Source organism: Trichosurus vulpecula, chromosome 3 (assembly GCF_011100635.1).
Source record: "Trichosurus vulpecula isolate mTriVul1 chromosome 3, mTriVul1.pri, whole genome shotgun sequence".
Taxonomy (NCBI): domain Eukaryota; kingdom Metazoa; phylum Chordata; class Mammalia; order Diprotodontia; family Phalangeridae; genus Trichosurus; species Trichosurus vulpecula.
Genome location: NC_050575.1, coordinates 1,561,320 through 1,588,315, shown reverse-complemented (window position 1 = coordinate 1,588,315; position 26,996 = coordinate 1,561,320). Strand labels below are relative to the sequence as shown.

The 26,996-nt window shown below is 50.0% G+C and overlaps 3 protein-coding genes across 4 annotated transcripts in view; all 3 read right to left on the bottom strand.

Annotated features, from left to right (window-relative positions):
* Nucleotides 1-2,375, bottom strand: part of MZB1 (marginal zone B and B1 cell specific protein) — a 3,845-nt gene extending 1,470 nt beyond the window's left edge. Inside the window, exons 1-3 of the mRNA XM_036751816.1 lie at nucleotides 2,145-2,375; nucleotides 783-904; nucleotides 102-206 (exon numbers count right to left, since the gene is read on the bottom strand). Coding sequence (XP_036607711.1) covers nucleotides 102-206; nucleotides 783-904; nucleotides 2,145-2,375 — 458 coding nt within the window. The remainder of the gene's footprint in view (nucleotides 1-101; nucleotides 207-782; nucleotides 905-2,144) is intronic.
* A 528-nt stretch (nucleotides 2,376-2,903) lies between these two features.
* On the bottom strand, nucleotides 2,904-8,022 carry PROB1 (proline rich basic protein 1). Its single transcript, XM_036748269.1, has one exon. The coding sequence runs from the start codon at nucleotides 8,020-8,022 to the stop codon at nucleotides 5,107-5,109; it is 2,916 nt and encodes a 971-aa protein (XP_036604164.1). The 3' UTR covers nucleotides 2,904-5,106.
* Nucleotides 8,023-9,183: 1,161 nt separating this feature from the next.
* On the bottom strand, nucleotides 9,184-22,792 carry SPATA24 (spermatogenesis associated 24). 2 transcript variants are annotated; one of them, XM_036751186.1, is made up of 7 exons: nucleotides 22,594-22,792; nucleotides 17,143-17,208; nucleotides 16,751-16,881; nucleotides 16,593-16,663; nucleotides 10,542-10,644; nucleotides 10,304-10,386; nucleotides 9,184-9,245 (listed from the first exon to the last, which is right to left on the bottom strand). In XM_036751186.1, exons 1-7 carry the CDS (start codon nucleotides 22,708-22,710, stop codon nucleotides 9,190-9,192), a joined length of 627 nt encoding a protein of 208 aa, XP_036607081.1. In that variant the 5' UTR covers nucleotides 22,711-22,792; the 3' UTR covers nucleotides 9,184-9,189. The 2 variants fall into 2 exon arrangements, with proteins under 2 accessions (XP_036607081.1, XP_036607082.1); XM_036751187.1 differs by lacking the exon at nucleotides 9,184-9,245 and having other exon boundaries at nucleotides 10,242-10,386.
* Between the last annotated feature and the right edge of the window lie 4,204 nt (nucleotides 22,793-26,996).

The window sequence follows — 26,996 nt, the reverse complement described above, 5'->3', positions numbered from 1 at the left end:
CGAGCTTCCTGTCTCCCTAGAGCCTAGCACATAGCCAATGCTTGGAAGACATTTCTTGTTGTGTTTAGTAAATCTCCCCTGCCCCGAATTGGGGTCATTACCTGCCTGGCCAAGGGCCTCCGCTTATCATCACACTGATGCCCACTTGGTTGTCCAGCCCTGGGCCAAAAAAGCGTTTCACCTTGTTTACTTCTCGGACCCCGTAACTGGTGGCAGAGATTATCATGAGGAGGCAGAGAATAGGTGTTAGAAGGGGGCAGGCTGAGGAGTGCTGGGGGAAGGGGATCCATCCTGGGCCCACACCCCCCCATATAGCTTGTTGACACCCCCAGAGTTGTTCTTTTCCTGTTTTCAGTGTGGCAAAGCTCAAGACTGGCCACACCTCCTGTTTAGGGGATTGAAGTAACAACACAAGTAATACCCCTGGATAAAGGAAGTCAGTTTATAGGCTACTGGGCCAGCAGAAGTGTGTGTGTGTGTGTGTGTGTGTGTGTGTGTGTGTGTGTGTGTGTCTGTGTGTCTGTGTCTGTGTGTGTGTCTGTGTCTGTGTCTGTCTGTGTCTGTGTCTGTGTCTGTCTGTGCATTGGTGGGCATCATTGGGGGGGAGATTAGACAACCCAGTGGAGGAACTCCCCCCCTCTCTCTCCCTCCCCCATCATCCTAACATCTCAGCACAACCCCCTTGTGGTCATTTCTGCCCTTCCCCCTTGCTCCTAGAGAGGTCTGAGGAGTATGAGAAGGATAGGGAAGGTACAGCTTTAGACGGGTCAAGGGCAACTCACTTCTTCCAACTCTGAGAACAGCTTTTCTCCAGGACATCGATGTACTCAGACTCACTCAGAGAAGCCCCCTTGGCCCTATGGCTCAGCTGCTTGGTCTCCATTTCAGTTAGATGCTTCCACATCTAAAAACAGGGGAGACACTAAGTTTGGAACCAACATCTGAAAGCTGGGAAATGGAGGAGGAAGGAATTGGAGCTCAGTGAGTAGTGGGGGGAGGCAGTGTTTATGAGAGGAGGCTCCTGGTTCCCCCCACAGTTGGCCCCTTAGGACAGTTTTGGGCTAAGTATAGCCCTGGGTTGGGGTGGGGCCGATCTGGGTGGGGTCTGCAGAAAGCACCTGTGAAGGACAGTTCCTTGCTTCTACCCGTCCATCTCCCTGATTTTAGGCACTGGAGTGGTCCTAGCAGTCAACAGGGAAGAAGGAAAAAGAGAGGGAGTCTGCACCCCTGCCCAGAGGGGTAGTAGGGAAGAGGAAATTAGGGAAGGGGTGAATTAACTCCCCCTCGCCCCAGGAGCTGCTGGAGAGTTCCTCGTTGAAGATGCAGAAGCCAGCTGCAGGGTTTTCCCCAAGGGCCAAGATTCTGACCTGTAGGATGGAAGCGGTGGGGTGGGGGTGGGGGGGGGAACGGGGCGGGGTGTGTGTGAGAGGCACTAGGCCTTAACCCAGTCACCAAATCCTGGGGGTGACCCAGGGTTCAGGGGGATCTTTCCTCACTTCCACCAAGGCCATCTGCCATGTGCTCTGAAACACCGGCCAATTTGCATGGGGCACTCTTAAGCCTGGAGGGACCAGAACAGGAAAAGGCCCAGATACTGAAGAAGAAAATACCAGGTGCTCAAAGGGCCCCCAAGGGAAGGAACAGGCTCTTAGTGACACGTATCACACAGATAAGCACATGGCCCTTCTCCCCGCTCCCTAGGCACATACAGCTCAAAAAAATCTAAGAAGTGCCCTCATCCAAAAACAAAATTGAAAAAGCCAGAAATCTCAAATGAGGAAATCTACCTGAGCTATCTCTGCCACCCTCATCCTTAATGGTTTACTTGAGCTCCAAAGCCCTTTCACTCCTCACCTGGCAGAAGAGTAAACTGAGGCATGCACCTGTGAAGCTATGGAGAGGGAATGAATCAACTCCAGCCAACAGGGTATCGGGACGTGTGAGTCTGACACCATCTTGGCCTGTGGAGAGACATCTCTAACCTTGTGGCTTTCTGGAGCCCTATTCTCCAGGGCACAGCCTGAAACACGTACCCCACATGGCCCTGCTCCCCCAAACTTTGGTCCTTGGTGTGGGGCTCAGGGGAAGCGCTAGATGGGTGAGAGTTTGGAGGCGGGGGTGGGGTGGGTAGGAGGCATTCTTACCTGGTAAGAGATGATCTGGCAGGCATCGCAGTGCAGATGTTGGGGCATGTGGGCTGAGTATTTTTCTTCTTCATCAAAATGAGGGGATGTGGCTGTTATGGTTTCTTGGGGGATTCCCTCTCCAAGACTCCCTGGGGGGCCCCAGCCGGTCAGCGGCAGCAGCAACAGCAGAAACCTCATTGCCTCTCGGTGGTGGGGCAGGGCTCTGTATGGACTGGGGTGTGGGCACATTAGGCAAGGAGGCCAGGTGGCAACAAGACCCAGCTTAAACCAATGGGGGCCTGCCACCTCTTTGGATCCACATCCCCAACGCCCTCTCAGTTGACTCAATCCCTCCCACTCCTCCTTCAGATTGTGGTGGGTCTTCAAAGTCAATTTGTCCTTTTTTACCCCCCAATTCTTCACTCTTTGTTCCTGGAGGGTCCTCCAACCCTATCCCCTCAATATGGCACTGGTAATTTAGGCCCAGATGATTTACCCCCATTTTGTGGGTGAAGAAAACTGAGACCTGGAGAGGGATCTGTACCCTCAGCCAAGTTCACAAGGCAATCTAATGTTGGAACTGCTCTTTGAACTTGGTGGTACCAGCGTCACTCAGTGGGTAGGAATGAGGGGAGACGTCTCTCCCTCCTCCCCTCCTCCTTCAGAATCTGCCTTCTGTGTGAGATGGCAGCCTTTCTTTAGTAGCCAGGATGACAGCCTCGGGGACATAGGAGCTGATGGGATTAGTGCCCAAAAACCAGATGACCAGACGCAGTATTTTGGTTTACTGACCACAGTTCCTTTGGTGGACACTTTATTTTATACACATGAAACAAATGCAAAAATTGCCTGATCTAGGAACCCCTGGTGGCTAATTTGGGTCATCCTCTCCTAACAACTCTCCCCAAGGGGCTTCTCTCCCTGGGTAGGGGCCTGGGAGTCTGGGGGAAAATATCAGGCCTCCTTCACCCTTAATTTTGCAACAAAAGAAGGCAGCAGCCAGCTGTTTCAGGGGAGGGGATTCCCCTCTCTCTAAAGACACGTCTTACCAGGAAAAGCAGTAGGCGTACGAGCATTTTAATCAACAACCCACAGATGCTGCATCAACACCCCCAAAACACACGCACGTGCGCGCACACACACACACACAAACTACACTCCCCTATTCCCATGGCCCATCACATGGCCAGTCCAGGAGCTTTGTTCACATCTATACTCCAGACCCCACTTCCACCTCCCTCTTCAATGTTCCTTGGGTTCACTTGGGGTTACTCTCCTCATTGGAGGGCACAGATCTGGAGTCGAGAGGAGATACTTTTTAAAATGCCCAACGACCTGGCCCCTCATCCCAGTTCCCAATCACCACTCCCAGTTCAACCTGGAGAAACAACTGGCCTCTACAGGTCCCTGGCACAGCACTGGAGACCCTCTGAAAGAGACCCGGAGAACAGGTCATCACATGCATCCCACCCCCTTGCAACACTTCACTGGTCCAGCCTTGGGAGACCTTTGCGAAGTGATGCTCATTCACTTCTGTCTCATAACTTTTATGGCTGAAAAGGCAAGATCCTGGAATTCTAGCCCTGGCTCTGGACTTGCTTAAGGACTCTAGGTAAGTGACTTGTCCATATGAGGAACTCAGTTTCCTCACATGAAGAGGAGAGCACCGGACTAAATGATCACTGAAATTCCCTCCTAACTGAAAAATGAAAAACTCCTAAAAGTTCAGTCATTTCTTTTTTTTTGGAGGGGGAAAGGCAGGACAATTGGGCTTAAGTGACTTGCCCAAGGTCACACAGCTAGTAAGTGTGTCAAGTGTCTGGATTTGAACTCAGATCCTCCTGACTCCAGGACCAATGCTCTTCTCACCACACCACCTAGCTGCCCCAGTTCAATCATTTCTAAAGGAGAAAAGAATCTAAGCTAGGGTGTTGTGTTGTTTTTTCATGGGTAGAGGAGAGTCATATTGGAGGAGTCAGCTGCTGTTATCTTGGCTGTAACCTCCCAGCTTCAAGCTGGTCACCATGGACTCCCTGAATGATCCCTCCCGATCCCCAGTCCCCCTCTCTTAATTTATAGGGATTATTTCATTCTTGGTACCAGTGACATAGTAGGTGCTTAATAAACGCTTGTTGCCTGATTGATTTGCTGAATCTCTACTCAGCCCCCTGCCATGGAGGGGCTATATTAGACCCATACTCAGCCTCTCTTCTTAACATCCATCCCTGTCTTGAAACAAGATTCAGAGCTCTCTAGCACTAACCAGCACTCCACACAGTCTCCTGGAAGACAGCCAGATCCAACTTAATGTCTCCCATCTCTTTCCTAGACCTCTTCAAAATTGGCACAAATTTTGCCCCAAATGCTCCCCGCAATAGCTTCTTTTCTTTCTGACTCCAAGGAGGGACCTATATCTTGAGTTCAGGGGTCAGCATAACTCCCAAACCTCATTCACACCTCTTGCTGGCTCATACCTTCCCCCACCCACTTTCTTGGGCTTCACTGGTGACAGGGCATATGTCAGACACACAATCATATAACTGTCATCAACATCTCCACTTCCCCAGGGCACAGGAACAAACCGAATAGATTGGGAAGAAGGGATGACAAATCCTCTCTGAGTTCCCCCTTCCATCTTCAGCAGTACCCTGAGGAGTGGGGTTGGAGGCAGAACCACAACAGTATGGGATTTAGGGTCTGAGTAGCTTGGGGCAAAGGGGTGTGGTGGGGAGAAGTAGTGGTGGTGGATATGGATGTAGATGTGGGAAAATGGAATCAAAAAAAAGCAAAGCAAAGCAAGTCACTGGGGGTAGGATGTGTGCCAGAAAGGTGCCAGACTAAAGGAACTGAGGGGGGTGGTTTAGGGCTAGGTTGGGTTCAAAGGCTCTGCTGGAATAATAGCCCCTTTTAGAAGAGCCTATGGAGGAAATGGGGTGTGGGCAGGGCCTGGGGGGGGTCTTCACACTCAAAATGGTGAGCCTTAGGAAGTGGTAGAAGGCCCAGAATTGGGAGGCCCAGAATAGAGAAGTAGAGGAATACTGGGTAATGGGCTAGGGGAACTGCCTGTGGGCAGATAATAGAGCCCATCCATAATGCCACCCTCAGGAGCCCAGGGGAGTTTGGTTCTTGGGGCCAGTAGGTCAGGAGGACCAAGAGGCAAGGGTCCAGGAGAGGGAGGTAGTGAGAGCCCATGATAGGACCCATAGGGAGAAGGATAGAGGCTGTGCCCTAGTGCCAAGGAAGGGCAGAACTGGAGGGGTGCCCCTGCTGGGGAGGGGGGAACAAGAACTTCTAGGTACTGCCCACTCTCTGGGTCAAAGAGCAACTTTACCCTAGGAGATTTGGGTGCCTCCACATAATAGTAGCGACCGCTCTCTGGATCTACCAGAACCTTCCCTGATGGGGTGGTTCCAGAGTTCCGAAGTCCCCTACCCTGGCCTCGGGAAGAGCTGTCAAGGACCTGGGCCATAGGAGGTGCTGAAGCTGCCCTGGGCTGGGACAGGGAAGCAGGTTTGGCTGTAATCTGGTTCCCTGAGAGATGAGTCCCAGCAAGGCCTGGTTGGGGTTTGGCTCTGGGCTCTGGGCTCTGGGCCTGTAGGGCCAGGGAACTGGCCTGGTCGGAGTGTGGGGACCCCAGGTTGAGAGAGCCCTTGAGGTTTGGAGGTGGAGGGCCTGTCAATGTGCTAGGTGTCTGCCCAGCCCCTGGCCATTGAGGTGGACAGTGGGTCTCCACCTCTGGCCTCTCTCTTGGTTCTTTGGGAATGGGGGGAGGCCCCAGGGTAACCCCTGGGGAATTGGCCTGGACCTCTCCTTCAGGAAGGAGGCGCTGGGCCTGAGGACTGTACCCCGGGGAAACCCGGCTGATCTCTGCGCTGGACTCAGGCTGGGCCCTGACCCCTGGCTTCCTGGACAAAGCCAAGGCTCCCGGGAGGCGGATCTCGCTGCGAGCAAAGGGCTTGGCCGTGTTGTTCTCCGCTTTCCTCCGCGGGGTGGGGTCTCCCTCTTCGCAGCCCTTCGGCTGGGGGCCCTGAGGCGCCCCGTTGGGGCTCGGGACAGCAGGGTCCCCAGGGGCCGGCGGCTCCGGGACCTCGTAGGGGTGGGGCACTACGGGCAGGAAGTTCTTCTGGAAGGTAGAAGTGTAGTGAACAGGGGCAGGGGGCTCCGGGGCTCCGGGCGGGGCCTCGCCCTCCTCGCTGGGGCCCTTGGGCAGCCCCGGGCGGGAGCTGGCGGCGGCTGCGAAGGTCAGCGAGTAGGTGTTCTTCACTAGTTTCCGGACGTCCCGGGGCCGCGGAATTGTCACTCGGGATCTGCCGGAGGGAGCGGGGGCGTCCCTGGGCTCGCAAGTATCTGGGGCTGGAGGTGAGATCTGAGGTTCCTGCACAGTCAGATCCCGAGCTGACCGCGTAGACGGAGCCTCCTGCATAGACGGAATCGGCGACGCCTCAACAGTGGGATCCCAAGTCTCCCGGCTCACCCGATCCTCTGGCGTCCTCCTCGGAGACAGAGATTTCGGCTGCTGGCCCCGTTCTTTGAGGGGCCGAGACTCAGGAGCTTCCTGGGACTTCTCCCCCGACAGCAAGAAGATGCTGGAGCTCACAGGACCTAGCGGTTCCGTTCCGGGGGCTGGTTTGTCCCGACGAATAGCTCGCTCTCGCAGACTGGGCCAGGGCCTCTGGACTCTGATGGAGACTGCCCCGTCTGCACCTCGCAGTCCCGCAGGCTTGACGGCGGGCAGGGGTGCCTCCTTCGCCGGCTCTCTGGGGGGAAGCCCGGCCTGGGGCTTCCCTCTGGGCTTGGGTTCCTCTGAGTCTCTTCGAGGGCTTTGTGCAGCACGTCTAGCTGGGGCCTCTCTCTCCCGGGCCTCAGGCCAAGGCTTCCAGGGATCGCAGTGGGAGCGGAGCTGCGGCCCTGGCGGGGTTCGGGGGGGCTGAGCTCCGCCCCCTGGGCTCGACCGCTCTGGGCTCAGGGTCCGCTCGGTCTGCAGCTTCCTGGCCAGCGCCGTCTGCACGAGGTTGGAGGCGGCCTGCAGGCGGGTCAGAGACTCGTCCAGGGAGCCCGTTCGCAGGAGCAGCTTGCGCCTGGGTCCCCCGTTCGCCCTGGCTGAATCCGACTGCGGAGGGCTAGGCTTCAGCCTCAGCTCGATCTGCCTCTTGGGGACGGTTCGCTGCTTGGTCTGGGATGCCCGGTCTTCAAGTGCCACCTCCACGCACTCGAACTGCGTTCGCCCGGACGTGGCCGGGGGTTCTGGCGGCCTCGAGGCCGAAGACCCAGCCTCCTGACGCAGGTCCAGGTAGGTGGCCCAGCGGTCCGCTTGGTTGCTGCTGTCAGAGACTGCCGGGGACGGGCTGGAGGAGCCCTGCGCGCTGGGGCTGTGCACGTCGAGGTAAGGGCCTTGAGGGCGGCACCGATCGTGCGGGCTGAGCGCGGTGAGCTGCTGCACCTCGCTGTCCGCCTCGTCCGAGTCGCTGGGGGACCGAACGGGAGTCCCGCGTAGGGGCCCGGTTGTGAAGATCACCTCCATCTCCCCCGACGGCAGGGTGCGGAGCTGGAAAGGGCTCGGCCGCTGTCCCGGCCTCCTGGGGAAACCGGATCCAGGCTCCTGGCGGCTATTCTGGGCGCTGATGGACAGGCGAAGCTGCGAGCCCCCGCTCGCGGCTGGACCCGCCCCCCGGCCGGGGACCCTGGCGTTCTGGCCCGCGGACTTGGCCGGCTGCCCCCGCCCAGGAACTCCGCCGCCCCCGTCGTCGTCCGCCCCGTCCAGGACGGGGCGCGGTCCCTGGGGCTCGGGCGAGCCCGGCGCGGTGTGGTAAGAGCCGGAGGAGCCCGAGGAGTCCTGGCGCAGCGGCAGGGCCGAGGGGAAGCCGCCCGCGGCCGGCGGGACCAGGACGGACAGCATGGTGCGGGCGGGCTGCGGCGGGGGGGCCCGGGATCGGGACGCCACAAGCTCGCCGCCTCCGCCACCGCCGCCGCCTGCGGCCGCTCTGTCCCCTGCCCGCCCTCCCCGCCCCGGGGTCCCGGCACGGCCGGGTCACAGCGCCTTAAAGAGGCCGCACCTGAACCCGAGCCAGCGGCTGCCCGGGCCGGCCACGGCTCCACCCTCCCCTCCCCTCCCGGCCTTGGTCGGCCTGGAGGGGCCCAGACCGAACCTGGGGCACTAGTGTGGCAGGGGCCCCCCTCCCCTCCACCGACCCGAGCTCAGAAAGCCAAAGGGTCCCGGAAGGTGTTGGAGATGGGGCACCGGGGCATTTCTGAGTCTGGGGCTTGGCACCTCTGCCCCCTGGCCCACCCTGCCCTTGCTAGTCACCAGCGGCACACTCCATCCTAAGGTTCCTTAATTTCTCCGTGACAGTGAGTAATGAGAGAGAGAGCTCTCCTTTTCGTGCTACTGTTTGTGAAAGGACTTTTAAGGAAGTATGCAGGTGGCTCCGGGCATCCACAGCCATCCAGGGCCCGAGTCCCCAAAGCTGGGCTGGATTCCTGGGCCGGGTTGGAATGGGGGTGGGGGTGGGGTATTGGTGGAAGGGGGCCTGGGGGGGATTTCAGCTTGAGCTGCTATTTGGGAACATGGATTGGCTTTTATAGCCCCATATTTCTTCCACACAGCTTCTGTGGTCCTCTGTTATCGGGGAAGATCCCAAACTTCGGAAGGGACCTTGGGGGTCAATTAGGTCGACCTCCTCCTTTTCTAGAGGACTCCTCTTGAGAAACCACTGCGAGATATAACCCAAGTTTAAGCCCAGCACATTCTTGGGAGTAAAACGGGCATGAATCCATCACTGTCCCCTCCCCTCCCCTACCAACTCGCACAGTAAATGAAGGAGACTTGTCCTTTAGTCCTCCCAGTGCTACCTTTTTTTGGTCCTAAAACTTTAAAAAGTCCTACTCAGCAGGCCCTTTGCTGTTCGGTGCTGATGATGGGACCCTGTCCTGCGACTAGCTCCAGTCTGGCGGCTGGGGAAGCTTGAGGATCAAGGCCCTGGCATTCAGAATCAGGGTGGAGTCCGTTAACAAGGCACAGTCTGCATGTATCAGAGTCCCATACATCCTCACTCTCTGGGCTGGCTTAAGTGGAAAGTCGGGCCCTGACACACATTTCCCATTCCCATGCACCTGAAGCACCTGGAAGAGGGCAGATCCAAGATGACAGAGGGTTAGTGGAAATCACTGCTCTCCTTTTTGGTTTTTTGCTGCACCCCCAGGCCTTGGCCACCTAGGCCAGGAAGAACTCTGCAGCTAACGGCATTACCTTGGGCAAGTCACCTCGGCCCTTCTGTTTTTTCATTAAAATAAACATAACGCTGAACATTCTAGAGCGATGAGGCTCACGTGCTAATGTTTGTGCAGACACTTTGAAAAATATGAAACATTCATAAGAGATGATGATGGATAATGGAGGAAATTAATTTTGAAATCCAGAGAAAGATCCATTTCAGGATGGAGCTTCCTATTGCCTTGTTCTGGGAAGTTCACAATTAGTGCCCTCCCATCCCCCATCACTTGCCAGCCTAGAAGCTTCCCCAGCTCTGGAAGCTAAATTAAGCAAGTTAACTTAACCCTGTTGGGGGGGGGGGGGACGGTTACCAGAGTAACTAGGAGTGCTTGTGTAGGGAGGGGCCAAACAAGGGTGGGACAGCCATCGGACACCGGAATTCCCCCTCCCACCCCCCAACCTGGGGAGCTCCACACTTCTGCATAGGCCACGGTTCAGCCCCCTACATCCCACCAAGCCTGGAGATCCATCTAGAAAGAAAGTAGGGTGGGAGAGTGTTTAATCTGAGTATCCCCTCCCTGGCCTGGTTTCTGTTTGAGCCCAGTGCTGGGTCCAGGGTGGCAGGTGCAGGGCCTAATGCCAGAATCAGGTCATGTCCTATCAGCTCCACCCCCTAACCCACGCATGCTCCCCAGGCCTGGTCAGGCAGAAGGGCTGGCCATCCACTTAAGATTTCCTTCCCAAGGGGAACCAGGGCCAGGAGAGGAGGCCAAAGTAAGGTTCCTTGACTATCCTGGCAGGGTCTGATTGAGCCCAAATTAAGTGGGCAAATCCAGTAAAAGAGGAAGGTCAGGGGACATAATAGGCTCAGGAGAGGGCCCTTAGGTCAAGACAGAAAAAAGAGGTAAGTGGAAGCAGATTTATTTGTCTCCAAGTCCCTTGAAGCCCCTGGTGGAGAGCAGCCCACCTGCCTTCTTTTGCTTCCTGTCCAGCACTTGGGCCATGTAATTCTCTTGCTGCTTCTGAATCCGGAAGTCTGATATCTGATGCCTGAAACAGAGACACATGGGACAGGCCTGATACAGCTGCTGGGGCAGGAACCCATCAAGGAGGCTGGAGAGTCAGTGCCTCCCCCTCCCCCTTCAGCACCCTGGTTTCTCCCTAGACATCCAAATCCCTTCTCTGAAGGAGGCCAAACTCCTTACCTGAAGATGTGTTTCTGGTGGCTGATGACATTCTGTAGTTCCTTAATTTCATTTTCTTTCCCATTAAGAATATCTTCTTGCTTTATAATGTGAGACTCAATTTCTGAAGCGAAGGAAAGAGGTTGTCAAACACCTAGACTGGGGGGAAGGGGAGGTGGTCTCTTGTCCCAGGAACAGAGGAATGAATGCCTGAAATCTCAGAAATAGAGTGATCTCTTTGGAATTAAGTACCACCCTCACCAGGGGCTTCTTTCGAACCAAAGACACTCCTCCATCTCCCTGTGTGTGAAGGAGTTTCCCTAGAGGTAACTCAGCTACAAAAAAAGTAGGCCCACCTGAGTGAGAAAAGACCCCTTTTCCAAGCTAACTCTTTTACAATCAAAAAGCTCTGTGCTCTGCTTACAAAAGAAGGCATTGGTTTAACAAGGCATGATAACCTCAGACTTCTTTCCAGGACATTCTAGGGAAAACTCCAGACCTCTAGGTGTAGTGAAGGCTGGGGACCTGGGGCCTTCCTAGTGGAGGATGTAAAAGGCCTGGCACCATGGCAGGCAGCAGACCTTTATGGAACTATGGAAAGGGGAGCAGCAGATTATAGAATTTAATGATGGAGGAGCCTAAAATAAACCAGCTCACTTAGAAATTGGATTTTATAGAGGAGGAAACAGAAGCTCCTTGAAGGGAAATGATTTGCCCAGGGTCACACAAATAGTAAGTAGTAGGGCTGAGATTTGAACTCAGGCCTTCTGACTTCAAATTGTACTGTCACCCTGACTGGAATCATAAAATTCTGCCTTTTTGATGTTTCTTCAGACACTTTTTTTTGGTATCTTGAAGCCAAAATGTTGGCAAGTTGGGAGGCCTGCCCAGGAATGTGGGTTAAACAAAATCACAAAATCTCAGAGCTGGAGGGAATATCAGAGGTCCTTCTGTCCATACCTGAAAAACACATCATCTTCTATAACATCCCTGGACCTCCAGGGGAGGGGAACCCACTACTTCCCCAGGAAGCCTATTCCTCTTTTGGAAAGATCTAATTGTTACAAAGTTTCCCTTCCCCCCAAAAAGAGAGATTCCCCCTACCTGGAGTTTCGGTCTCTATACCCTCCTGCTTATCCACCTACTGCTTTTCTAGGTTTGCTTTTAGGCCAACCATAGGTTCTCATCTCATGCCATCTCTATAGGATGGCAGCCAAAGTATTGGAAGACAATGGCTCTTTCCCTCCCACATAAGTCTTCTTTCCTCCAAGTTTAACAGCCCCAGTCTTCATACTGCCCTGTCTCCAGCGTGGTCGTGATCCTGACTATCTCAGCTGCTGAATCACTCCAGCTTGTCGGGGGTAGTCCAGATTTGGACTAACCAGGGCAGACGACAGTGAGATGATCACCCTCCTCATTCTGGACCCCAGACATGTATGAATGAAGTCATAACGTGCCGCATGAGCCTGGCACATTTTCATTGGCACTCTTATAAAGTCAATTCTTTTAAACTCAAGTAAAGGATTTTACATTTATCCTTATTAGATTTCAAAATCTTCATTAGGCCCATGTTATACATGAGCTCTTTTCTAAATTATGACTCCATCATCCAACACAACTGTCCCTTGCACCCTAGCTTTGTGTTACCTCAAATCTAATCATGTGCCATCTACAACCTCATCCCAGTCACTGATAAAAAAATGTTAAATACCACAATCTCCAAGACAGATAAGATTCTTCAGCCACTTCAAGAGATTTCTGACATCGACCCGCTAATGATGCCTCTATGGAGCCTGGTGATTCAGTATCTAGCCCATGGCTCTCCACCTTGTTACCAAGAATTGCATAAGATGATGGAGAAGGAAAATTCATTCCCAAATCCAGGTAAAGACCCACTTTGGCACAGCTCTTCCCACCAAGGGGAGCTGTGAGGCACTGCTTTAGGAAGTCCCCACGTAGACTGCGTCTGTCCCAGTCAATCAGTAAATGTTTATGAAGCTCCTAGGTGCCCGCAGGTGCCATGCTAAGCATGCCAGTGCCATGTTAAGTGAGCGTTGCGGTCACTCTCTTCCAGCCCAAGCTCTCTTGTGAATGCTAGTTCAGAACACCTCCGGCTACCTTTTGGACACACCGACCCAGCTGCTCTACCAGCATTTCACACTCAGGAAGTCCAAAAGTCCCATCTTCCTCCTGAAACCTGCCCCTTTTCCAATCTTCACTTTAATTCAATCAACAAACACCGATTAAGCATCTGCTTTCTGGAGGGCTCTACGGGAGGTGCTGAGGATACAAAAACCAAAATGAAAGTCCCTGTCCTCAAAGAGTTTACATTCTCCTGGGCATGAGATTCTGTAAGAAGGCCATTGGCTGAGGAAGAGGGAGGACTAACCACTGGGGAAATCAGGGAAAGCGAGCTTCACAGTGGAGGCAACATCTCTGTCTTGCCTCTGTTTAAGCTGAGCCTTGAACAAAGACAGGACGAAGAGGAGGAGGAGGAGGAGGGAGAAAGGAGGGAGGGAGGATATTCCAGGCATGGAGATCAGCTTGTGTGAAAGCAGTCAGGGTGTGGAGTATTGTGTTGGGAGAACAGTTAGGAATTCAGTTGAGTTCAAATGTTCGCGAAGGGGAATAAGAATACGAAATAGGGCACAGCCAGGTTACCAAGGCCTTTAAATGTCACTTAAGCAGTTTATATTTTATCTTAGAGACAACAGTCACTGAGAGTTTATGAGCAAAGCAGCAATACAACGAACCAAGACAATTCCAAAAGACTCGTGATGGAAAATGCCGTCCACGTCTAGAGGAAGAACGGATGGAGTCTGAATAGAGATCGAAGCAGACTACTCTCACTTTCTTCGGGTTTTGGGTTTTTTTCTTTTTGTTCTGTTTCTTCTTTAACAACATGACTAATGGCGAAATATGTTGAACTTGATTGCACATGTATAACCTGTATCAGATTGCTTGCTGTCTTAGCGGTGGGGGCGAATTTGGAACTCAAAGCTATCTTTATATGTAACAGGAAAAGACAAAATGCTATTCACATAAAAAGTTTCTGAGCAAAGACTTTAGGAAAATTATTTTGCCATTTGCTGTGTGAAAGACAGACTAGAAAAGAGAAAGACTGGAAAGCAGGGGGACCAATGTGGAGGTTATTTCAGTAGTCTTGGTGAAAGCTTGGTAAAGGTCTACACTAGGGTCTAGGTGGCTAAGTCAGTGGAGGGGAGGGAATGAATGGAAGACGTAGGTGTTCTGGGGATTCAACAACTGATTGAATCTAGGAGACTGTGAGGGTAAAGGAAGAGGGAAGACTGACTCCGAGGTGATGAACCGGCATGACGGGGAGGATGATGGTACGTTTGACACAGACAGACAAGTCTGGAGGAGGGATGGGGTTTTTTCTTCAGGGAAAGAATAAGTATCATTAAATAACTAACATTGACATTACACTTTAAAGTGTGCAAAGTTCTTATAAACACAACCTCACTTGGGTCTCACAGCAGCGCTGTGAGGTAGGGGCTGCCACTGTCCTCACTTTAGAGTAAGGAAACTAAGGCAGGTCACACAACTAGTAAGCAATGGAGACAGGATTTGAACCACTTTGGCTACCATAGATTTGGGGGAGATTTCAGAGGTCACCCATTCCAATCCACGTTTGACCTCTGCACCACACCTACAGCAGGCGTTCCCAGCCTAGGGTACGCACACCTCCCACCCTCATGGAAGACAAGAAATCCTGTCGACGATGGGCGAATGGGGAATCTGTATTAAATAACGATATTATTCAAGTGAAATATTCCAGAAACTCCAAACTGAAGCTCATGCCAATCAATGAAGTCACAAAAGTTTAGGTGCCCCCACTGAGAAGAAAAATTCATCTCTATTTGATTTCTTACGTGCATATATGCATGGTCAACTCGAGACTTTATTTCCTTTCATACTGAACTAGAGGGCACGGGAAAGCATAGGACCCAAGGAAGGTTGGGAAGCACTGAGCAAGGCGCACCCCCACCAACCAGATGTCCAGTATTCGCTTGAAGATCCCTTGTAGTGAAGAGAAACCCACGAATGCTTATGTCATCCCATCCTAATCTGGCTAGCTCTAATTGTTGGAAAGTTTTTTCTTACATGCAGATGAAATCTGCCTCTGCAACTTACACCAATGGTACTTTGAGTTCTGCCTCTGGGGACAAAAGAATTTCTTTTTTTCATGACAGTCTTTCAAGGCAGCTATCATACCATCCCCCTCTCGAGTCTTCTTTTCTCAAGGCTAACCATACCTAGTTCTTTCAACTAATCTTCCTATGTTCCAGTCATAGGAAGACAGCATGCTAAAGGAGATACAGTACTGGAGTTAGGAAGACACAGGTTCCAGACCTGCAGGCATCTAGGTGCATCAGCGGACAGAGTCCTGGACAGAGCCAGGAGTTCAAATCCTGCCTCAGATACTTACTGACTTAACCTCTGTTTGCCTTAATCCAGCTGGGGAAGGAAATGGCAAACCACTCCAGTATCCTTGCCAAGAAAATCCCACGCACAGCACTGGCATGCTGTAGTTCATGGGCTCACGAGTGAACGACTGAACAATGACAGGCTCCAATTCCATTTTAGTAGCTGTGTGACCCTCATACTCTGAGCTCTAATTCCCTCAGCTGTAAAAGGGAGCTAATAAAGCTTCCTCCTTCACAGAGTTGTTCCTAGATAGGAGATAATGAAAAAGTGCTTCATTAAGGCACCAGAAAAGTGTCAGCCATTGTTTTGTGGTTCTCAAATCCCTGAATGACTCTCTCTCTTTCTCTCTGTCTCTCTTCTCTTTCAATCTCTTCTGTCTCTCTGTCTTTCTCTTCTCTTTCAATCTCTTCGCTCTCTTTCTCTCTCTTCTCTTTCAATCTCTTCTCCATCTGTCTCTCTCCTGGATGGGTCCAGGTCAGTGGCCTTCTTCATGGCAGAATGTCATCTGCAAACAGGGGCACCCCTAGACCCCTTCCCTATCTCGAAGGGTTCCCTCCCACTCTTCTGTTTGGACTTCACCTTGTACAGGGAGCCCCTCTTTGATCTGGACTCTTGTGGAAGATATTTCTCATGATGGTGGCCAAGTCTCAGTTTTATGCTTCACTTGATGTTAACACTTCAGGGGGTCAATGAACACTCTTGTTACAACATCTTTTAAAGAATCTTGCATGATTTTGACTTGGGCCTGGGAGACCTCCTTATTTAAGGTAGCATTTTGCTTATTTATACCTCCAAAGAATAAGCACAGTGAGATCTTGTATTCCTTTCAGTTAACTGTGTGATGATAAAGACATGAACTGCTGGAAGATGTCATTTCTTTCTCATACCTTCATTAAGGATGTCGGCAGCCCCCCCCCCCCCCACCATAGGTGTGTAAATTATTCTCATGAAGACTTGGTAAAGTTAGCAAAGTAGGCTCCATGGGTTAGGACTTACTGATAGTCATCAATATTCTGGGTACTATTTCTTCTCCTAATGTAACCTAAGATCAAATTAGCATTTTTAATAATATTTTATCTTCCCCAATTACATGTAGAAACAATTTTAAACATTCATTGTTTTGTTTGTTTTTTAAGTTTTGAGTTTCCAGTTCTCTCCCTTCCCCTCCTCTCCCTGAGACAGTAAGCAATCTGCTACAGGTTATACATGCGCACTCATGGAAAACATTTCCATATTAGTCATTTCGTGGAAGAAAACGAACTAAAAAAAGGGAGAGAGAAAGTGAGAAATAGTCAGCTTCTATCGGCATTCAGCCTCCATCAGTCTTTCTCTGGAAGTGGACAGCATTTTTCATCGTGAGTCCTTTGGCATTGTCTTGGATCACTGTATCGCTGAGAAGAGCTAAGTCATTCCCAGTGGGTCATCGTACAGTATTGTTACTGTGTACGACCCAACGTCTTCGTTTTCAATATAAATACCAGTTAATGTACATATTTCTCTAGCTACTTGTCTTATCTGTTCTGATCTCTAGTCTTTCTTCAGTTCCCTTGTTCATTCCCCATGGCCCAACCAGGATTGGTTTGTCCTCCTCTTTAGGGAAAATGGTTGGGCCTTGCCCCTTACCATTGCACTTGGTGAGAAGCTTGTCCTTCTTGGTGGACTCTGTCAGAACTTTGTTCTTGACACTGGACAGCCTAAATTGGAAAGGACAAGATGGCTGAGTGAGTAGTGGGGGGGCACTCCCCTCTACTCCATCCCCCTTTCCTGCCGAACCCACTTACGCCTTTTCAAAAGCCTGCTTCTCTCTCTCCAGCTGCTTGGACAGCACCTCCACTTCTCCAAGAGCGAACTGAAGTTTCTCTGTCTCTTTAGCCAACAGGCCCTTGGTCTGGGCATGGGCTGCCTTTTCCTCCTATAATCACAGATCTCTCCATTAGCATTCCCCCCACCCCACACACACACCAGATGAGGCTAATTCTGGGGTTGCTTGGAGCCCTGCAGAGATCAGAGCATTTCCTGTCTGGGGGAGGGCTCTCATTGTCCTGCCCCCATGGGGCTATGGGCAAAAGAGCTCAAAGATCCCAATCCTCTTTTCTTCCCATTCTATTGTTCCCTTGCCCCCCCCCACCACCACTCCAGGGATGGGAAGAAGCAGAGAAAAGGGCCCTCTTACCTCCAACTTCTTTACCACAGCTTCGTATTCTTCTTTACTCACAAATTTCTCTTCCTGGATGGCCATCTACAATGCAACCACAGGGTTGGGAGACAATTAAAGCCCCAGGACCAAAAAGGCCTTGGAAGCCGGGGAGTTTGGGGGAAGGAAAATAAGGGGCTGCACGGTGGGAGCAACTACTGAATGGTTTGGGAATGTTAACAGTAATTGTGTGTGTGTGTGTGTGTGTGTGTGTGTGTGTGTGTGTGTGTGTGTACAGAGAGAGAGAGAGAATGAGAGAGAGAGAGAGCGACAGAGAGAGAGAGAGAGAGAGAGACCTTTTTAGGTCATAGCTTGGACTGGTTGAAAGGCTTGGCATTGTGACGGCAGAACATTGTAAAGGTTGGAGACCGTGGTTTTTAGTTTGTACAAGTATATAGATTTGGTATGTACTTATGTATGTAAGTATGTCTAGATGGTTTTATATGTATGCATAGCTGGTGTAATATTTTCTGCTCTGATAGAATGTACAAACTCCATGAAGGCAGAGGCTGTTTCACTTTGTAGCCTAGCACCCACTAAGCACTTAAAATCGATTGTTGACTGAATGAAAAATGTTTTTTGCGTAGTAAGCATGGCGGAGGGGAAAGAACTCTGGATATGGAGAGAATGCCAGCTCTGCTATTCATTACCGGTAGGAAGTCTGGGCCAGTCACCTCACTTTTGCTGAGCCCTCAATTTCCCCACCTGTAAAGCTAGCCTGGGTGACTTCCAGGGTCACTTTCATCTCTAAATTCTCTCTCCTGTGATCCTCACCAGATCTTCAATGCAGCAGGCATGGTACGACCCATTATCCCACTTTACAGATCCAATAACTGAGTCTAGGAGGTGAAAAGTGTCTTGCCCAAGGAGGCTGGGTCTTGAACCCAGGTCCTCTGACAACTAGTTTTTGGGTTCTTTTCATTATGCTACTAGACTCTCTTTCACAATAGGAGATTAGAAGGGATGGGGGGATAGGAATAAATGGGAGACCTTGGGAAGGGGCAATCTGGCAGGAGAGATGTGGGAATGAGATGGGGCAATGAGAAGCATCACTCTGCATCCTGGCTTGTGATGCTCCTGATGGGAATGAGCCAGAAGATCACCAGGAAGACAGTTTATGGTTCACGTGCCAACACACCTGCTGCACAGGATGAAGACATGAATTATACGAAGAACTGGAGATCCTTGAAACAAAGGCAGCAAACAGCGACTTCGGTGAGGTTTGAGATTAAGAAATGAAGAGCCCAAGGGCTTACTGACTACCCAGAAGCCAGTATCTGTCTATAGCACGAATACCTTCTTCTAGCAGAGAGCCAGGGAAAAAAGCGTCAGAGTCCTAGCCAGGCAAGTGCCAAAGAGTATCAGAAAAAATGAAATTCAGTTTTCATGGACAGGCAGGAAGTGGCTGTATGTCATCAGTACGGAATCACCATATCTGGCCCACCCCATAGTACCTGATGTGATGTATAAGGAATTTAAGAAAATGAAGTGAAGTCTTTAAAATCAGCTAGATCCCCCCAAGTCCAAGAAGAAATCCTTTATGGAGCTGAGACAATTTTAAAGGCGTTCAGAGCAAATTTCAAAGTATCTTTAAAAAGAGGAGAAAATCACAGACTTAGTAGCAAAAAAGAGACGGAAAAGATGTCAGCAATTGCTAATTCATATGTCTCTATTCTAGGCAGCTATGTGGCGCAATAGACAGAGTACAGGGCCTGAAGATTCATCTTCTTGAGTTCAGATCTGGCCTCAGACACTTATTAGCTGTGTGACCCTGGGCAAGTCGCTTAACCCTGTTTGCCTCAGTTTCCTTATCTGTAAAATGAGCTGGGAAGGAAATGGCAAAGCACTCCAGGATCTTTGCTGAGAAATCCCCAAATGGGGTCACCAAGAGTCGGATACGACTGGAAACAACTGACAACAACAACAATAAAGAATATATTCTAATCTTTATAAAAGCTTTATGAGAATATTTCCCTGTGCATCCAGGAGAGTCTGGAAGAAAATATGCTAAAGCAACAGGCAGGCTTTTTACAGATATTTTTCCATAGCAGACCACTTCTCCACAGTCATACGACTGATTAAGAGTTGCAGATTTAAATACCATCATATCCACTGTTTGCTTGTTTGCTGACTACAAAAAGCGTTTGACTTGGTAGAGCAAAATGCAGCACTAAGGGCTCTTTTCCAACAAGGTGTCTCTCATGCATGTATTAAGATTCTAGAAGATTCCTTAGTAGCTAGATGGAACCACAGAAATTACTTTTCATATAATGATTCTGACTATACCAAGTGAGGCACAAAACAGGGAACATTATGCTTGACTATGTCATTGAGGAGAGAGACTCCAACCAAAGTCCTAATGAAAGGGGATTCCCTATAGATGGGGAGATTCTCCAGACAGTCCTGGCTGCAAATGGCCCTATGTTCTGAAGTGCCATCCTAAATGAAATTCGATGCCATTCAATAAAGAAAGATTGGCTTAGTAATTTGCACAGGAAAATCCAAGGAGATTCTGGAGGATGGAAAATATGTATTGGCAGAAATGACAAAAGGGACGGTTTCAGAGAAACCTGGGAAGATTTGGATGAACTGACCCAGAGTGAAATGAACAGAAAAATGTATATCATTACAGCATGAGCGAACAAACTGGAAAGACTTAGGAACTCTGTTCGATGCAATGACCAGCCACAGTTCCAGAGGACTGATGATAAAGCGTCCTAACTATCCCCTCCCTCCCCACCCCCCCCACCCCGCCCATCTCTTGAAAAGTGACAGACTTAGAGTGCAGAATGAGAGACATGGGTTGGGACATGGCCAGCGTGGGAATTTATTTTTCTTGATTATGCATACTTGTTACAAGAATTTTGTTTTACTTTTTTCTCTTGGGGGTATGTATGAGAGGGAGGTAAAACTAATGCTTGTTAATTAAAAATAAAATGTCACTTCTTTTTAAAAAAGAAAATGGGTACTGGTCAGATTATAATGGATGGGCAGCCTACCAAGTTAGTTAATCTTGAATAAGTGCTGCTAAAACAGTGAACTAGACAGATTTGAACAGGAGGGGGTAACAAGGTGGAATGCGTCAGGAAAACATGGAGCACCTTCAATGATCTCCAGCAGCTCCCTGAAACAAGTCTCTCTCTTCAATACCAGTATTCTTACATTCACACATGCAACTGCCAAAGGCCACTTTCCAATGCTGAGTGGCTGCTAATTTGCATTGGTGGAGGAAATTTTCTTATGGGGAGTTTCCTATACTAATAACATAATAGGTTCCGTCCCATCCCATCCCAGGTCATCCTTCTGGTGATGCTGTAGGGCTCCAAACTTAAGAATCAAGATCATAGGTGACCCAAAGGATAATGGTGAATTTGAGTAGCATCATAGTATTGCAGACCTGGAAGGGACCATAAAGCTCGTCTAGTCTAACCCCAGACTAAAAAAAGCACATGTTCTATTTCTGTAGGAACCTTCGAGCTTCCACTTGGAGAAACCACATCCCAAGGCAGCTCATTCTAGTTTGAATAACCCTTACTGTCTAAAAAGGTTTTCTTATATTAAGAATAAAGTTTCCTTCCTGTAACTCTAGTCCCACCCCCACCCCTGCCCCCACCCCCACCCCCTCCCCTTTGCTCCTGGCTCTGCCAGCTGTGTCCAAGGTGAAGACAATGAATCTCTTCTCCTATGTGATAGCTTTTCAAATACCCAGGCTCGCTTTATGCTGCTAAAGATGACTCTCAGAGGAATAAGTAGGATAAATGTTGGAACAGGGCAGTAGGCAGCCAGAAAGACTCATTTCTGACCCACACTGGCTGTGTGACCCTGAGCAAACCATTAGTTTTTCATGACTACCAAGTCTCTACATATCTTTCCGTCATCCCTGGTGTCTCTCAAGTCACATCAACCAACTGCTTCTTGGACATCTCAAACTCAGCACGTCCAAAATTATCCAGATTCCCCAAACCTTCTTTCTCCCCAGCTCCCTTACTACTGAGGGCTCTGCCACTCTCCCAGTCACACAGGCCCACAGTGTTGTCACTTGCATTTGTCACACATGTCCAGTCCATTGCCAAGTCTCGCAGCTTATACTATCATGATACCTCTCATAGAAGTCCCCTTCTCTCCACTCTATGGCTTCCATCTTAGTTCGCTGTCAACATCTCTTAGACTCTCAGCCTTTTAATTGTTTTCTCTGCCTCCTCTCCCTAGTCCAATCCATCCTTCACTCAATTCACCAAGTGATTAAAAAACAACATAGGTCTGACTGTCATTCCCCTTCCCCCTCAATAAACTGGCTCCCTGTTGACGTAGGATTAAATATAAAGTCCTGTTTTGGCATTCAAAGCTCTCCACAACCCGATTCCTTCCTTCCTTCCTTCTTTTTTTTCTCCTTACACTTACTCCTCTCCAGGAGAGCTCTATGACCTAGAGCTAGGCACTGGCTGCGCCCCATGTCTGGAGTGCTTCCTCCCTTCACCTCTCTGGCCTCTTAAGTTCCCTTGGCTTCCTGTAAGACTCACCTCAAATGTCACCTTTTGTAAGAGGCCTTTCTAGGCTTCCCAGCTATTGAGGTACTTCACCGAGATGGCCACCTTCCAGCTACTGACTGTGCGTGTGTGTAGATACATACATACATACATACACAGAGACCTAGCTCTATGGACACACATATACCATATATCTTGCATGTACGTAGCTGTTGTCTCCCCCCACTAAAATGCCAGCCCCTTGGGTTTGAGTGTGTTTGTCTTTCTTTGCATCCCCAGCCGTTAAAGGCACAGTGCCTGGCACACAGAGCCCCCGCTTAACAAACGCTGCTAACCGATTGACTCACTGGCCCGGAGCACAAAGAGGTTGCCGACCGACTTTAATAGAGGGGTTTCCTCACAGGGGCGCTGAAATGAAACCCCTTGTCGAGGCCCTGTTCCTACACGGATAACCACGATAAAGAGCATCGTCAGGGACGGGGATGACTGAGGGGGTGACAGACAGCTCCAGGCCTGCAGTGTAGGAGGCGCACAGCATGTCGGGAGTCGCCTGGGCAAAGTCTATGAGGCCCCCTCGAGCACCTCGGGATAAGACGGGGGAGTGGGGAGGGGAGGGCGGCCGAGAGGAGGCGATCCAGACGCTACTGTCAACGCAGGGGTCACGGGGACGGAGAAGGACGCGCCTGGACTGGAGATAGGTGCACAGAGAGCTTTCGGAAGGAGCCGTGAGGACAATGGGGCGCATCGGGGCGCTGGGTGGGCCCTTCGCCGCAGTGCCCGCAGGGAGGCTGGTCCATTCCAGGGAAAGATTCTCAGGCAGTCGCCATGGCAACGAGAGGTTCAGCCACGCGGCCCCGCCCCTTGCCCCGCCCCCTCGTCCGGGCCCCGCCCCGTCCATTGCGACGTCAGGGTCGGCCCCGCCCCCTGCCCATCCGGGCCGCACCGCGCTTCTGAGCCGGTGGATCACTCGCCCCTGAGATCCGATTACGTCCCGAAGTTGCTGGAAGGCGAAGGGCGCTGTGTTCTCGTCCTCCAGATAATTCTTCCAAGCCTCCGCCATCTTCCGCCCCTAGCTCCGGTTCGTTAGAAATGGCTGCCTCTCGAATCCTCGTTTGCCCTGGGCCAATGAAAGAGCGGCGCCATCTAACGCCTGGAACGCTAGCATCCGGGGCGGGTCCTCCGCCCCGCCCCCCCCACGGGTCTCGGAGGACCATGTGCTCTGAGCGAAGTCTCACGAGAGGAGCTCATTGAAGCCTGCGAATGTGCCCAACGGGGAGAGCCACGTGCTGTGAATGATGGGGCGGCGGGCCGCGGAGGCTGCCCCCGCGGAGCCCCGCCGTCCTCGCCCCGCTGTGATGAGCCGCGCCGCTCCGACCCAGTTTTCTCAAAGCGCGTCATCGCCGCAGCTTCCAAATCGTCTTCTTTCGGTTGCCCCGAAGAAGCCTCCCAAGCCCCAGCGCGGTCCTGGGAGGTCCCAGTTTGTCCTCAGGGAGGGGGCTGAGCCTGGGCCTTGGACTCCGCGGGCGCCTAGCTGGGAGTGATTGTGGATACGTCCTCCCTGCATGGGAAGAACGGGGCGGATGGTGTAGGAACGAGGCCAGAGGCTTCTGTGAACGGGACCCGAGCCCAGCTGGTGGATGCCCTTGCCACCGGCGTAAGCTCTTAAAAAGGTTTAGAATTATCCAAAAGAAAAAATGACGTCACGCAGAGACACAGATGGCACAGGGGCTTGTCCGGGAACAGCAGCGTTTGTCCTCCTGCTTCCTGTCTTCCTCAGCCCTCCCCGTGCCTAGACTCGTCCATCCAGGGCATGAAGGGCTGAATGCGTCGAGGACAGGCTGTAGCCCTTTTCCGGCTCGCAGCACAAATGTCCTGCACTGCCCCTGTCCGCCCTGTCTCCCGCCTGAATCTGGCCTAAGCACGTGTTCTAGCTCTGCCCTCCCACGGAGAGCTGTGGCGCCCCACCCTGCTCTAATGGGGGATTTTTTTTGACTGGTGAAGGTAAAATCCTAACAGAACCAGAGGAGGTACAGAAGAACCCCACCATTTTGGTCAGAAGAAAAGTGGGCTGTAGTGGACTGACATAAAAGAACAGACTAAAAACACCTGAGCTTTTCAACCGGAGGAGGGAACGTGATTAAAAATCTAAAAAGATGAAACTCCATCTTGCCTAGTTTTAACTGACACGGCCCTATTCATCATGTTCTGAAATACAAGGATGAAAACCCAGTTTAGGATACATAAAACTAAGTCTTTCTTCAGATTGCAAATAATAAATTGTCTACTAATCTGAGCTGACTCTAGCATTCAAGCCCCTTTGCTCCACACAACCTCTTCAGCCTTCTCTCATACTCCTTCTCCCTCTATCAACTCTACATTCTAGGTAACTGGCCTACTTTCTATTTCCTGTTGTCCCATCTTTTCCCATTGCCCTGACTTTGCCTATGCCTAGGCGCAGGGCTGTTTCTGTCTGTTGTAGCCGCTTGTCTTAATGTCCACCTCAGGTACTGCTAGCTCCACCGTGACAGGGAGGACTGACAGGCTGCTTCCCTGGGAAATAAACGAGAGCTCTGTTGCACAGGGTCTTGGGTCAAATACACTTGTTTCGATCCATTGTGGTAATACCTATAAGCCTATTAGTGCTTAAATATTTCCAGCTCTTAACTGGTCCTGTTGTTTCATGTACAGACTTGCTTTCCCAGGGTGAAAGTGATTATTTGTCCCTTCTCAAATGGCTCCTTTCACTTTGCCTGGCTGTCCTTTGTCCTTATGTTATTTTCTCATCTATTACACAATTATTTATACCCATTTCCTTACATCCATATTACACTCACATTCTTGTCTTCAGTTTTAGTACAATGCTTTGTACACAAGGCACTACATGTTTGTTTTGAGAACCGCATTATTCCATGAAATGGTATGGGCAAGAAAAATGGGGCCTCTGTTGACAAAAGGATCCTGGGTCAAACAGACAATCTGTTATTTGACTAAGTAAGTCAATACCCTATTTGCCTATTAGCACTTAATTCAAATAGGTTTAGAAATGACCCAGCCGTCTATGACTACTCAAGGTGACCAAAACTCCACTGTTCAAAGGTATGCACAAGAGAGTGCACCAGACCTGGGCAAGAAACACAACGTGGGGTCTCTATTGAAAAAAAGGATCCTGCGTCACATAGACAATCTGTTGTTTGACCGGGCAGCTCAATACCTATTTGCCTATCGCCACTTAATATCTCCTGTCTTGTAGTGGTCTCTGTACTTTGGGAGTATCCTTGCCTCCCAAACAAGAGCACCATAGAAGGCAGGGGCAGTGTTTTCTGTTTAACTTGCGTCTCCTTCCTGCAGTGGCTGGGCACAAGATGGAGCAAATAGAAAGGGTTAAAAAAATGTCTATTGATTGATTTAGACAAATTCCTAGGAGGAAGCATGTAATCCTGCCCTGTTTGTGTAGTTCACTTCTCAACCCTGTTCAAGAAGCATGCAATATATAACATACCTTCCAGGGCCATGACCACGACCCTAGTGTGTCTTTTTTGTATCCCGCCCCACCCCCCTGCCTGTATTTGTGCCATACTGTCTCCATTCAGATCTTATTCTTTCTGATGCCTCACTGTGATCTGGAGGTGACCCTGGGTTCCTGAGAGTTATGTCAGTAGAATCAAAGTTTTGGCAGGTTCTACCAAGCTGGGAAGGTCCTGGAGGTTGGTCCAATGATAGAAAGCATCAGCTATCTAAGGAACAGTATAACTAAGAACAGAGAAGTCAGACTGAGCAACCAGATGAAGAATTTTTTGGCCATGGGGACTTTCAAAATAGATGAAAAGAAAACTGCCTTCAGACCTGTGTGGTTTCCCTTCTACAATGACAGTGGGAGAATGGCAGAGGAATCAAAGGTATTAAAAATCACACAGTTCTTTGGACCATCTAATAAACATTGATTTAATATGGCTAAAAAACAATGAAATGTGAGATCTTTATCTAAAACCAACAAGCGGATTCTCCACCAGCAGAACCAACCTGGTCCAAATTGACATTCTCAACACAAATGAAACTGGAAGAAATGAAGTTGCAGTGCAATGGAAAGATTGCTTAGACGTTCTCCTTGGGGACAACACAGATAAAGGAGTTGGCATGGCTGCTTCATCATGCACTCGAAATGATCCACACAAGTAGCATGTCACTTGGTCCTGACACTCATCTTTTCTTCAAGTGGCTATGATGAATTTAGCAAACAGACTACCAAGGCCCATGTGTCACCATTTATTTGTTGCATAGAATGAAATAAAAAAATTCTACGAATAATTTGACAAGATCCTCCAAACTATATAGGATCATCCTGGATCTAATTTTGAGACTCAAGGGGCCCAGAATCCATTTCCCCAACCCCTTATTTTACAGATGAAGAAACTGAGGCTCAAGGGAGTGACTTGCCCATGGGGATACTGCAGAGAAGCAACAGAAATTGGATTTTTACCCTCTGACTCCAGGGTCAGTTCTCTTTTCTTTGTACCACTCTGCTTCTCCTAGGTTAACACATAAATACTTTTATTATTGGTGACTTCATTGTGAAGGTAGCAAGATCAATGAAAAATTGTGTAAGAAAATATGACATGAAATAAAAAATAACAAAGCCAAAAGCTTATTTAGTCAAAGCCTGTATTTGTGGTAGGCATTGGTGGCATGCCACAATGCACAGACATCATGAATATTTTGAGAAGACTGTCAGAAGGTTCAGATGATGGTAATTACTGAATAAGATTACGAAAAACAAATATATGCATAATAAGGAAATAATTACTGATTAATATAGGCATCATCACAGAATCAGATCAGATTTATGGGTCTAGAGCTGGAAGAGACACCCCAAGGGCCAAATCCCTAATTTTATGGGGAGTTAAGTGACTTGGTCTCAAACGTAAGTATAAGCATTACAGATGGAATCTGAACCCAATAGCCTGGTTCCTTCCCTTACTGTATCCTAAACATCTACTTGGTCAGAGCAAAGATTAAAAATCAATACTGTAGTAGAAAGGCTATAGATGAGAAGACACCATAGACAGTTACATTAGTATCAACTCAAACTATTTAAGCAAGATGGTAACACAAAGAAATAGGAGGAAGAATAAAAGTGACTATCGCCATTTGAGAGAGGAGTTTAACTAACGTAAAACAGTACTGACAAGAGGGGGCTGACCCCGTAAAGAAGCAAAGAGTTGGCTCTTACTAATTAGGGAGATGTGGTAGGCTAACACTGGTACTCGATTAGTGTACAAACTGGATTTGCAAAGCGCTGCAAACAATATCAAAACAGCCAGCAGCAGCAGAGGGAAAAGGCAAGTCTGA